At 47.7% G+C, this 13,180-nt stretch overlaps 1 protein-coding gene across 2 annotated transcripts; it reads left to right on the top strand.

Annotated features, from left to right (window-relative positions):
* Positions 1–1,026: 1,026 nt before the first annotated feature.
* Positions 1,027–12,287, top strand: LOC114439684 (myosin-16-like). 2 transcript variants are annotated; one of them, XM_028411789.1, is made up of 45 exons: positions 1,027–1,117; positions 1,202–1,466; positions 1,539–1,682; positions 2,006–2,162; positions 2,544–2,571; positions 2,652–2,748; positions 3,156–3,248; positions 3,318–3,381; positions 3,504–3,602; positions 3,680–3,783; positions 3,875–4,013; positions 4,116–4,217; positions 4,290–4,456; positions 4,536–4,706; positions 4,784–4,960; positions 5,037–5,222; positions 5,305–5,392; positions 5,468–5,585; positions 5,690–5,810; positions 6,040–6,176; positions 6,246–6,327; positions 6,404–6,577; positions 6,675–6,755; positions 6,837–6,983; positions 7,069–7,173; positions 7,248–7,334; positions 7,423–7,568; positions 7,683–7,773; positions 7,909–7,965; positions 8,067–8,153; positions 8,337–8,582; positions 8,670–8,787; positions 8,873–9,000; positions 9,085–9,281; positions 9,371–9,503; positions 9,585–9,801; positions 9,878–10,014; positions 10,094–10,197; positions 10,317–10,509; positions 10,589–10,792; positions 10,862–10,987; positions 11,079–11,249; positions 11,329–11,529; positions 11,605–11,844; positions 11,921–12,287. In XM_028411789.1, exons 2-44 carry the CDS (start codon positions 1,257–1,259, stop codon positions 11,800–11,802), a joined length of 5,832 nt encoding a protein of 1,943 aa, XP_028267590.1. In that variant the 5' UTR covers positions 1,027–1,117; positions 1,202–1,256; the 3' UTR covers positions 11,803–11,844; positions 11,921–12,287. The 2 variants fall into 2 exon arrangements, with proteins under 2 accessions (XP_028267590.1, XP_028267589.1); XM_028411788.1 differs by having other exon boundaries at positions 1,106–1,466.
* Positions 12,288–13,180: the final 893 nt, after the last annotated feature.

Here is a 13,180-nt window from a genome sequence, read left to right as displayed (position 1 = left end):
CAGTTCCTTGATTGACCACTCGAGGCAGTCTTCATAGGCCTCCATGTTAAATCATCCCACTTTACAACAGAAGTAATCATGACTGGTACCTGTTGCCCTTTTCCTTGCTTGTGTCAGCTGTTCAGGGGGTGGATTGTTAAATAAACTCATATATTCTAATTTATATTAAGGCTTAAATTATAGAGAATTCAGGGGTCCGTCCATTCTGAGTGACCTTCTGTGTGATGTCACAGAGGGTTTGCCCTCATGACTCTTGTCCACAGCTGCTCCTATTTAACATGTCTTGAATCAGCTGCCCCCAAAAGCCACAAAACACAAACCTAATGTGTCAGTAGAAGGTCAAAAATGGCGGCCAAATGTGAAAAAACAATGAGTTGCAAAGAAGAATTTACTTATATTACATTATCATCATTAACTATAACCGTATGATCGAAATGTGAGGGAGAGTTCTCAAACCAGCAACTGTCCTGGGGCTGACTCAGTGTGTGTGTGTGTGTGTGATTACTGTCAGGCTGTGTGTATTCAGTGCCCCCTCTGGGAAAGCGAAGCAACAGCTGCTTCAGTTCTCAGGAATCTAGCTGAGGAGCAGGAGCGTGACGGTGATGCTGAAAAGAGCAAAGTTGCTGTGAAAGACACATAAAAGTCCTTCTCATGTTTCTGGTAATAGTTGGTTCCAACAACATGTGACTTACCTGCATCATAATTGAGTATTTGTGAGTTACAGTGGCTTCACAGTGGGGTGAGTCTGAGAGACAAAGATCACCCGACAACAGTGACTTTTTAAGATGCCTTACTCATCCTAACTCACAGCGGACACATGAAGACGAAGTGACGGCTGGTTAGGAGCAGAGGCGTGGTGGAAGGGGGTGGAGAAGATGGGGATAAAATGATGGGGTGAGGAAAGGAGATGGTCTCCGCCTGATGGATGGCTTTCCAGGGAAACCCCTAAATGGACCGATGCAGTTTGAAGAATCTCCCAAACCTCGAGCGGGAGGTGAGACCTCGAGGCGATGGCTGGTTTTAGATATGTGACCATATCAGGCAGGAGACGGCCTGATATATAAGCACAGTGGCTGCTGACACACGCCCATCCTGAACCCGTCTACCTCCTGCATCAGTGAGTCTGACTCTACATCAGGTTGAACCGCTTGACGGTGTTCTCCTCTCTCATCTTTATCTCTGCCCTCTCTTCATTGCTCAGCCTCTCTGTGGTTGGTTTGTGCGTGTTGGTGACAGCAGCAGCGGCAGCAGCAGCCATGCCCGGTGCGTATAAAGGCGAGTGTGGGGACGATGTGGACCCCATGCCGTTCCTGGTTCCCTCTGAGAAGGAACGCATGGATGCTGTAAACAAAGCATACGACATCAAGCGCTCCTGCTGGATCAAAGACGACAAGGAGGCTTTTGTTGCTGGAGAGATCCAGTCTGAAGACGGAGACAAAGTCATCGTCAAGACCAGCAGGAACACAGTAAGACCGACAACAAAAACACTCTGAGTTTAATGTTGATGTCTCACTGTAAGCACCCTTTTCTCTTCACAGACGGTAACGGTGAAGAAGGACGACGTCCAGCAGATGAACCCTCCAAAGTTCTACCAAGCCAGCGACATGGCCAACCTCACCTTCCTCAACGAGGCCAGTGTGTTGGAAAACCTGCGCAGCCGCTACGTCAACATGAGGATCTATGTAAGCCAGAAACTACAGCACATGTTGCAAACCTGTAACACAGACAAACAACAAAGGCTTTGCATTGTGGGAAATGTAGGCATCTTCATTATCAGGGGTCAAAGGATGTCTGCTTCTGTTGGTCGGACTTGAACCTTTTTAAACTCCTTATCTGACCAATCTCTATTGAAAGCAAGTGTTAAACCTCAGAAAGGCATTCTGGGAAATGTAGGACATCCCTAACACAAAAAGTAGAACCAAGCTAGGCTAGTCTGAAGTAGAATTAACAAGAAGATACAGTGCTTTCATTTGTACCCATGCTGGATGTTCACTCTCATTTTCAGACCTACTCGGGGCTCTTCTGTGTGACGATCAACCCGTACAAATGGCTTCCAATCTACGGTGCTAAAGTGGCCCAGATGTACAAGGGGAAGAAACGCAATGAAGTTCCTCCTCACCTGTTCTCCATCTCTGACAACGCCTACCACGACATGATGATGGGTGAGTAATGTGATTACCAGCCAGATGTTAGAAAGAAAGCAGACTGGGAGAGAAACACCAGTCGCAGCTCACCGAGCGGGTGAGGAGAAGTTGGCGAAGAGGTGAGGTAAGCATGCTGTTGGTATGTGGTGATCTGGTGCAACCCTCCCTGGAGACGGGTTGTTTGGATGTCGTGCAGGGCGATGATTTGTTCAGGGAGTAGAAAAATACTTTGAAGCCATTATGTGGCATCAGGGGAGAGCGAACAGCTGCCTGTGTTGTTGGCAGCGCTGACAGAGAACATCAGCAGCTCTCTGATCTGCTCAGAGGGAAATCAGCAGCAATTATCCTCTTCTCTAACACACACTCTCTCTCTTCTTCTTGCTTTTCATGTCACCTCAGAGCACGAGAACCAGTCAATGCTCATCACGTAAGTTTGAATTTCACTCAAATCACACATATGTAGCCTCTGTGTGGTCTATTCATGTGTTTCTCTGTTCTCTTCCTCAGCGGAGAATCCGGTGCTGGCAAGACTGAGAACACTAAGAAGGTTATCCAGTACTTTGCCAATGTTGGTGCGTCTGGGAGCAAAGCCTCAGACTCTAAGGTCAGTGTGTGTTTACATCCACTCCAGGCTTCAGGCTAAACCAATGCTAATCTGTGTTAGCATCATTTGACCAAACAAACCTATGTTTCACAGACGACTCAAAAACTCTAACCCTAACCTCTGAAGGCGGGCTGGTTCATGATCACAGTGACCCAATGACACATTTATCCGCACTGGGTTTGCTTAGCTTAACTTAGCTTAGCCATAAACAGTCTTGATCACATTCTGTGTCCTCTGTCTTTATATGGTGTTACAATAACTCTCACTGCCACAAGGGGGAGACAGCTGTTCTACACTGTAGCTTTAAATATGACACATGGACTTTACCGTGTATAGAAAACATATAAAGACCAGATTATTGACATTCACAGGTATTCTTGTAAATAATTGATCACGTCTTCTCTCAGGGCTCTCTGGAGGACCAGATCATTCAGGCTAACCCGGTGCTGGAGGCATTCGGCAATGCCAAAACCATCAGAAACAACAACTCCTCACGCTTTGTAAGGATGCCAACGCTAGCGTTTACATTCCAGAAATATCTGTGATAACGTACTGCATGTATTCTGTAGGGGAAGTTCATCAGAATCCACTTTGGGCCGACAGCTAAGCTGGCCGGTGCCGACATTGAGTCCTGTGAGTGGATTTATGTGTGAAACCTTACCAAGCCATGCTTTTTTTCTATAAAATACAGAAGCATTATATGTCAAATTACTGTAATTAGATTACCTCCCATAAACTGTGTGTGTGTGTTTTAGATCTGTTGGAGAAATCAAGAGTGATTTCCCAGCAGGCTGCTGAAAGAGGGTATCACATATTCTACCAGCTCCTGTCCGGAAGGAAGCCAGAGCTCATGGGTGAGACAGAAACAAGTTTATTAAAAGTGGAAGATAATGACCAGAGAGTTAATTAGACAAACTGTGACTCTGTCCAGAGGCGCTGCTGCTGAATCCAGACCCTAAACAGTATGTGTGGGTGTGTCAGGGCGTCACCGTGGTCGACAACATGGACGACGGCGAGGAGCTGCAGCTCACTGATGTGCGTCTGTGTGTGATTTATTAATTTTTGACCTCTTGATGGAGCTGTTGCCTCTTTTGGTGTGACTTTTTTTGTGGTTGTGTGTCCACAGGAGGCGTTTGATGTCCTCGGCTTCACTCCTGAGGAGAAGATGAGCGTGTACAAGCTGACCGGAGGCATAATGCACTTTGGAAACATGAAGTTCAAACAGAAAGCCAGAGAGGAGCAGGCCGATGTGGATTCCACTGAGGGTAAATTAACCTGCATGCCTCTTCTCTCTCGGCTCATATTTATCTTATTTTCAGTGTTACAAAACCCAGAATGACTCAGTTGCCTCCCTCTTCTTCCTAAAGTGGCTGACAAAGTCGCCCACCTCATGGCCATCAACTCTGGCGAGCTACAGAAAGGGATAACGCGCCCTCGAGTCAAAGTTGGCAACGAGTTTGTGACCAAAGGTATGAAGACGATGATCAAGTGTTTCTCTGCCTTTGAAAGCTCGGCTTTAATGTGTGAACTTGAACCTTCAGGTCAGAACCAGGACCAGTGCGTGTACTCCATCGGCGCTCTGGCAAAAGCCATCTACGACCGCATGTTCAAGTGGATGGTGACCCGCATCAATAAGACACTGGACACCAAGATGCAGCGGCAGTTCTTCATAGGAGTGCTGGACATCGCTGGCTTTGAGATCTTTGAGGTGAGCTTTGGATACGTTCTGCCACATTATGGTCTCATATTTTCACCTCACACCGTCCTCTTCTGTCTTCTGTCTCCAGTTTAACAGCTTCGAGCAGCTCTGCATCAACTTCACCAACGAGAAGCTGCAGCAGTTCTTCAACCACCACATGTTTGTGCTGGAGCAGGAGGAGTACAAGAAGGAGGGGATTGACTGGGTCTTCATAGACTTCGGCCTGGATCTGCAGGCTTGCATTGACCTGCTGGAGAAGGTAACACACACACACACATATATATATAGCATGCACTTTCACACACATTCGAGTCACACCTCTCGTCTCCTCCCTAGCCAATGGGGGTTTTCTCCATCCTGGAGGAGCAGTGTGTGTTTCCAAAGGCCACAGAGGCAACCTTCAAAGCAGCTCTGTATGACAACCACCTGGGAAAGTCCTCCAACTTCCTCAAGCCAAAAGGGGGGAAGAAAGGAGCCGAGGCACACTTTGAACTGGTGCACTACGCCGGCACTGTGAGTACCTGACGGAGACAAACATGCAGAGATATAAGTGAGTTCCGAGGTTAAAGCACTCCTTCATCATTTATAGGTGGGCTACAACATCTCAGGCTGGCTGGAGAAGAACAAAGATCCTCTAAATGAGACCGTGGTGGGACTCTTCCAGAAGTCCTCCATGCCTCTGCTGGCTCTGCTCTTCAAAGAGGAGGAGACCGCGGCAGGAACCAAGAAACAGAAGAAAGGCTCCTCCTTCCAAACTGTCTCCAACTTCTACAGGGTGAGAGCATGGGGATTATACTCCTGTGAGATTATAATCTCTGAATCATAGTCTCACAGGTGACTTTTAACTCTGCATGCAGGAACAACTGAACAAGCTGATGAGCACCCTGCGAAGCACAGCTCCTCACTTTGTCCGCTGCATTGTGCCCAATGAGTTCAAGAAGTCAGGTTAGTGGGTGCACTGTGTGTGTTGTTGTGTTTTCTCTGCATTAACACTCACACTGTGTAATCTGTGTTGTACAGGAGTGACAGATAACCACCTGATCCTGCACCAGCTAGCCTGTAACGGTGTGTTGGAGGGAATCCGTATCTGCAGGAAAGGATTCCCCAACAGACTACAATACCCAGAATTCAAGCAGAGGTCTGACTCTCAGCTGCGTCTGTTTTCATCACCCAGAACAGTGTCCCAGAACACTTGTTATTGTTGTTGTTGTAATCCTCCTCTGTGTCCTCATAATGTCTCAGGTATTACATCCTCAACCCCAACGTCATCCCAAAGGGATTCGTTGACAACAAGAAGGCCTCTGAGCTCATTCTGAGTTCTATTAGCCTCGATAACACCGAGTACCGCATCGGCCACAGCAAGGTACACCACTGTTACACATACACTGAGCCGTTTTTACATGAAATTTTAAATAAAGATGTGTCAAATAAATGAATAAATTAGAATTTTTATAGAATATAGAATGGATATATGTCAGCACATCTTCACATATAAAATGCGAAACAATGTGTAGGTGTAGAAAGATTAGTCCCTGTCTTCTGTAGCTGTTTTCCATCATTCCTTTTCTTGTTCTGATTTTGTTTCCCGTCAGGTGTTTTTCCGCGCAGGCGTCCTGGCGAAGCTGGAGGACCTGCGTGACGAGCGGCTGGCGAAGATCATAACGATGCTGCAGGCTCAACTCAGAGGAACTCTGATGAGGATCGAGTTTAAGAAGATGGTGGACAGACGGTCAGTGAGTTTTCCTTTGAGTCACACATGCCTCCACTTTTTTTTTACATTAATGTGTGTGTGATGCAGAATTGCACTGATGGCCATCCAACGCAACGTGAGGAAGTTCCTTCAGTTACGCTTCTGGGGCTGGTGGAAACTCTACACTAAGGTATCATTCAAACCTCTTGAGTATAGAACTATCAGCATCACGATGATGATGATGATGTTTTCTGCTCCACCTGCAGGTGAAGCCGCTGCTGATGGTCGCTCGTCAGGAGGAGATCTTCAAGGCTAAGGAGGAGGAGCTGAGGGCGGCAGTGGAGAAGGTGAAAGAGCTGGAGGGAAAGATCAAAGATCTGGAGGGGAAGATGGTCACTCTGTCGCAGGAGAAGAACGACCTCGCCCTGGCGTTAGCTGCAGTAAGTAAAACACTGTCCACAGATAGTGGTGTAGGTTTCTTTGTAAAGTCTTAAACATGATAACTCGCTCACTTTTTGACTTGACTTTTTGACACAGGAGCAGGACACGCTGGGCGATGCTGAGGAGCGCTGCACCCAGCTGATGCACCAAAAGGTGCAGCTGGAGGAGTCAGTGCAGGTAAAAAACATCTAACACCACCTGTAACACTGACGTTAATGTAACAACTCAACAAACCTTTCAATAAAACTGTGAATTCAGGATCTGCGTGAGCGCCTGGAGGAAGAAGAAGGCAACACGGCCTCTCTTCATGGCCAGAGGAGGCAGCTGGAGGGGGAGCTGACCGAGCTGAAGAGAGACCTGGAGAGTCTGGAGTCCACATTGGCCAAGACCGAGAAGGAGAAACAGGTGGAGACACAAGATATGGACTTCAGCATTAATGGACACAAAACCAGGACATTAGGTGTAACTGCTGTCTGATGTTGTTGGTTAGGGTTTGGACTACAAAGTGCGAACTCTGACAGGTGACCTGAATCAGAGAGATGACCAGATTGCAAAGGTGCAGAAGGAGAAGAGAGCTCTGGAGGAACTGCAACAGGTACACAAACACACACAGACTCATATTTGAACCACCTGTTTCATGCTGATACACACATTTCTTAATTTAAAAAGAAAACTCTGGAGGATCTCCAAACAGAAGAGGACAAAGTCAACCATCTAACCAAGACCAACAGCAAGCTCAACACCCAAGTGAATGAGGTATGTGAGCCTTCAGGTTTTAGGACCTGGAGTGCATACACATTAATAAGGTGTGAGTATTTCTTTATGTGGATGTGATGGTGTGTAGCTGGAGGACAGCTGGGAGCAGGAGAAGAGGATCAGGGCGGAGGTGGAGAAAGCAAGAAGGAAGGCAGAGGGAGACCTCAAGATGGCCATCGAGAACTTAAATGAGATGGAGAACGCCAAGCTGGATTTAGAGGAGGTCATCAAGAAGTGAGAGAACACACACACACACACACACAATCCTCCTGTGTTATGTAAAAACATAAATGAAATGCATTTACACAGGTTACATCTGTCCTGATTTCTTGTGTGTGTATCACCTAGGAGAGACTTTGAGATCAACAACGTGAACTCAAAGCTGGAAGACGAACAAGCTCTCAGCTCCATGCTCAGCCGCAAGCTCAAAGAGCACCAGGTTTGTGGAGCTGAAAAACTCTACTCTTAGTCAGCTTGTAAGATCTCCTGTTCATTCTCACGTCTGGCAGTCAGCAGAGTGTGTGTTCTTTAACATTTTTTTCAGACATCCAAAGATTAATTGTTCCTCTTCCAGGGCCGGATTGAGGAGCTGGAGGAGGAGCTGGAAGCTGAACGAGCCATGAGAGCCAAGGTACATTACAGACAGTATCTCATAACCGACAACGTTCAGGATAACATACTTTGGTCCAAGCATGACTGACTAAAGCTCATTGTTTGTCTGTTCTCTGTTAGGTGGAGAAGCAGAGAGCAGAGCTGTCACGAGATCTAGAGGACCTCAGCGACAGGCTGGAAGAGGCGGGAGGAGCCACCGTCGCCCAGGTGAGGAAGACAGATGCCTGTCACTCTGCAGGCAGAGAGCACGAGTGTGGTACCAGAAGATTTCTGATTTGTTGCGGCTGCAGTTATTTACAAGTGACCAACCTGCAACAAAGACGCTGTAGTGGTCTCTCTACACTCCAACATGTCGTCACTTCCTCCAAATCCCACAATCTCGCCCTTCAGATCGAGCAAAACAGGAAGCGTGAAGGTGACCTGCTGAAGCTGAGAAGGGAGCTGGAGGAGGCAGCGCTCCAATCTGAGGCCACGGTGTCTGCGCTGCGGAAGAAGCACTCCGATGCAATGGCAGAGCTTGGCGAGCAGCTGGAGAACCTGACCAGGCTGAGGGTCAAGCTGGAGAAGGACAAGCAGGGCATGAAAGCTGAGATCGAAGATCTCAACATCAGCATGGAGGCTGCTCAGAAGGCAAAGGTGTGAGTCGTTCAGGGGATCTTTTGTGATTGATTCTATCATGCAGTTGCATCATTAACGGTATAAATGTGGTGTGTGCATGTTTAGATGAACTCTGATGCCCATGCTCACAAGTTAGAGGACAACCTGGCAGAGGCTAATGCTCGCCTGGCTGAGATGGAGCGCGCTCAGACCGAGCTTAATACAGCTAAGATTCACCTGACGGGTGAGGATGTACACAAACAAGCACAGTTCACTGGAGTCTGTGGCTGGTTTGATTCCACATGGTGTCATTTGTTTTGTATGTGTAGCGGAGAACAATGATCTGAGCCGGGACTTGGGGGACGCACAGAGTAAGCTGACACAGGTGAGCAGGCTGAAGGCCTCGCTCATGACGCAGATCGATGAGCTCAAGCGACAGGTGGATGAGGAGAACAAGGTAACCACATATCCACGTAATCAGTGCAGATGGTGACATGGTTCAGTTTCGTCTGGATAAGAGCTAATTATTTCCTCCATTCAGGGTCGTAACACGGCAGTGGTGGCCCTGGCTAATGCCCGACACGACCTCGCCCTCCTGAAGGAGCAGCTGGAGGAGGAGTCAGAAGCTCGTGGGGAGTTCCAGCGCCTTGTGTCCAAGCTCAATGCTGATGTCACTTCCTGGAGGAGCAAGTATGAGACAGATGCCATTCATCGCACCGAGGAACTCGAGGAGACCAAGTAGGTTCTTAAATGCACAAAACTATTTAAAAGTTGAGCTAAAGTTTCATATTAGGTGAATAACAGTTGTCTTAACTTTTTTGCTAAAGGCGCAAGCTGGCAGTGCGTCTCCAGGAAGCCGAGGAGGCAGCAGAGGCAGCCCAAGCCAGAGCCGCCAGCCTGGAAAAGGTCAAGCAGAGGCTGCAGGGGGAGGTGGAGGACCTCACCATAGACCTGGAGAAGGTACGAATGTACACAAGGATAACATCCTAAAGGTGCCAGAAAGTTGTTCCCTTCCTCATGATTGTGTGTTTGTGTGACCAGTGCAACGCCGCAGCAGCAGCTCTGGATAAGAAGCAACGAGTCTTCGATAAGATGGCGGCCGAGTGGAGTCAGAAGAATGAGGAGCTGCAGCTGGAACTGGACAACAGCCAGAAGGAGAGCCGCAGCTACATGACGGAGCTCTACAAGCTGAAGACAGCCTACGAGGAGAGCCAGGAGCACACAGAGACTGTCCGGAAGGAGAACAAAATACTCTCAGGTCCTCTTCTGCTCCACATAATAAAATCTGATCAGAAATGTACAGCATGTTTTGATCATGTGTCCTCTCCTATCAGAGGAGATAAAGGAGCTGGTGGACCAGCTTGGAGAAGGAGGCCGTAGCGTCCACGAGCTGCAGAAAGCCAAGAAGAAACTGGAGGTGGAGAAGGAGGAGCTGCAGCTGGCTCTGGAGGAGGCCGAGGCTTCACTAGAGGTAGCTCTGACTGTAAATATCACCGAACAAACACTCCGCCTCAGTCCAGCCGTCAGAATGAGTTTCTGTGTGTGTTCAGGTGGAGGAAGGTAAGCTGGTCCGAGTTCAGCTGGAGCTGGCTCAGGTCAAAGCTGACATCGACCGAAGAATCCACGAGAAGGAAGAGGAGTTTGAGGTCACCAGGTATGTGTGATTCTGCAAATATTATAACCACTGCCAGAAGGGGGGGGGGATCTTCTTAACAGCAGGTTTAACCATTTAATCTTGAGAAATTCAGCAACCTTCTGTGCTGTCATTTCCAGGAAGAACCATGCGCGTGCAGTGGAGTCGCTGCAGGCCAGCCTGGAGGCAGAGGCCAAAGGTCGCGCCGAGGCTCTGAGGATGAAGAAGAAGATGGAGGGAGACCTGAACGAGATGGAGGTTCAGTTGGAGCATGCCAACAGGAACAACGCTGAGCTGGTCAAAACCCTCAAGAAGCTGCAGCAGCAGATCAAAGTATGATTTTAAATTTGATCACCAAGAAGCAGAGTATGAAAAATTATAATAAAATTATCAATAACTGTGCCTTTTGCAGGACCTGCAGGTGCAGATGGATGAGGACACTCGTTACCATGAAGAGCTGAGGGAGAAATACAGCCTGCAGGAGCGTCGGCTGTGTCTCATGCAGTCTGAGATGGAGGAGCTGAGAGGAGGCCTGGAGGCGTCTGAAAGGGCCCGCAAACAAATCGAGCAGGAACTGGTGGACACCACCGAGAGGTTCAGTGAGGTCAACATGCAGGTAGGAAGGCCGGACTGAAGCAGACACACAAGAAAAAGTACAACCTGAACATGCATGGATGTTTTCCAGAACCAAAGTCTGACGATCCTGAGGAGGAAACTGGAGGCCGACTTTGCTCGACTGTCCAGCGAGAACGAAGAGCTGATCTCAGAGTTCCGCGCTGCTGATGAGAGAGCCAAGAAGGCTGTGACTGACGTCAGTGTCCACAAACTCTGCACATTCTCAACGGTATACGCACAAAAACATGCTGTAGCTATCAGTGAACTATTCGTGTGTCTGCCTGCAGGCAACTCGATTGTGCGAAGAGCTTCGACAGGAGCAGGACCGGAGCATCCACCTGGAGAAGATAAAGAAGAACCAAGAGCAGAACCTCCGAGACCTCACACTGAGGCTGGAGGAGGCCGAGCAGCAGGCCATGAAAGCCGGAAAACGCACCATCCAGAAACTGGAAACCAGGGTAAAAAGGCGTAGCAGCACCAGCACCTGACCACACCAGCCCAGACCCCCTAATTCACTAATATCCTCCCTGTGAGTAGATCAAGGAGGTGGAGAACGAGCTGGACCAGGAACAGAAGCGCCACATGGAGACGGTGAAAAGTCTGCGTAAAGGAGAGCGTCGACTCAAAGAGCTGATCTTCCAGACAGAAGAGGACCACAAGACCAATCAGCGCATGCAGGAGCTGGTGGAGAAACTCCAGAACAAGCTCAAGTCCTACAAACGGCAGATTGAGGACGCCGTGAGTAGATTTGAATGGAGATGCACTTGCTTCCACTTTCAGCCTCAGATCTAACACTTGTCTGTGTTACTGTAGGAGGAGCAGGCCAACAGCAGCTTGTCTAAATACAGGAAGACCATCCACGAGCTGGACGATGCCGAGGAGCGCGCAGACATGGCCGAGATGGCCCTGAATAAAATGAGGACCAGGAATCGAGCCTCGGCCACTAAAGGCTTCACCTCGGTGGAGATAGTCCAGGTGACTAAGCCCTCCAGTGGCAAACAAGATGGCTAGAGCAAAAGAAAAACGAAAAAAAGACACACATACCTGTTGGAGGTAGGTGTGTTAACACAAATCCAGCTTTTGCATGTTCAATGACAACATGACATCAGTCTGTTTTGTCTTCCTACAGTGACACACACACCCATTCAGGCCTGCAGAGGACGGAGATGCTCAGACACCCAGAGTAAAGTCTTACAAAGGCCCAAAAGTCTTAAATAAACAAGCTTTTAACAAGTCTTTAACATCACAGATAGTCTTAATGATAGAAAGTAGTCTTAGGATCACTTAACATTCAGGCTGCACGCTTCAGCTGTCAGTGTGTGACCTTTCATGCCTGCTCTCATATAGCCATGTTTGTATGTTGTTTGTTATTGTTCATGTCTTTAGTGTTTTATCTCCGCTCTGCAGGGTGGAGTGGGTGTAGCTGTGTTCTCACATCAACGATAGAGAGCCCACCAGTGTGTGTGTCACTTCCGTGTGTGTGTGTCTGCAACGTCTAAATAAAGAAGCAACCAAGCAAACGATGGCTGAGCCCCTTTATCCTTACATCACCAGCACTAGATAACTGGCCAGGATTCGCTCGCTGGCTGTTTGGTGAATAAATTACTTAGTTAAAGCTGCAGCTACAGTTAGCACATGTTGTAATGAGCCTAGATACGGTACAGGAAGCTGATTTAAGATGAGTTTTTCCGCTCGGTACTAGCAAAATAGAGTGGACAACAAGCAACAGGAAGCTATGTGCAGTTCACAACAGCAAATATACTAGAAAAGGGCATTTCCTGAAGAAAATGCAAGTTTGATTGCTGCAGCTGAAGCGTTGCTTTGAACGCTGATGTGAAGGATCGCTCTGAATTGCTGGAGAATCAGAGCAATTCAGAGCTTTGTATGCCACTGTTTGTCAACCTGTCACCATGGTAACAGCAGAGGAGACCTCAAAAACCACTCCAAATTTGAGAGCCTGGTGTGCGGAAAACGATTTGGAATTAGAAAATTCTGAATACAAGTTTGATAGAGCAGCATCTAATGAGTGTTTTAAGACTAAAATGGAATGAAAGTCTGTAGCTTGAACTTTGGAGGAGGAGATACATTTGGCAGATGACCCTCGTAAAAGGGCTCTCTCATAGACTCTCATGTTGAAAATGACACCGAAATTGCTTAATATTTGAAAAATTATAAATTTTTTTTTAAAAAAACTTGAAGATGGCCCAGAATGTCCTCTGTGAGATGAACATTTTGATAGTTGAATGACTGAAATCGGTCAATGTATGCTGAAGATACGCTGTGCCAAAAAACATACGGAAGAATAAAAAAGAAGAAAGAAGAAGAAAGAGTGCAAAAGAACAATAGCACAATTGTCTAGCAACGGCAATCAAACTAATTATAGCAAGGT

Source organism: Parambassis ranga, chromosome 8 (genome assembly GCF_900634625.1).
Source record: "Parambassis ranga chromosome 8, fParRan2.1, whole genome shotgun sequence".
Taxonomy (NCBI): Eukaryota; Metazoa; Chordata; class Actinopteri; family Ambassidae; genus Parambassis; species Parambassis ranga.
The sequence above is the reverse complement of the archived record's forward strand: the minus strand, read 5'-3'. Positions and strand labels throughout refer to the sequence as shown.

Bases quoted from the DNA above. Each gene is read 5' to 3' on its own strand.
- LOC114439684 (XM_028411789.1), top strand. From the start codon at position 1,257: ATGCCCGGTGCGTATAAAGGCGAGTGTGGGGACGATGTGGACCCCATG. The intron at 6,984-7,068 runs GTGGAGACACAA...GTTGTTGGTTAG, and splicing joins AGACCGAGAAGGAGAAACAG to GGTTTGGACTACAAAGTGCG. The intron at 11,250-11,328 runs GTAAAAAGGCGT...CCCTGTGAGTAG, and splicing joins TCCAGAAACTGGAAACCAGG to ATCAAGGAGGTGGAGAACGA.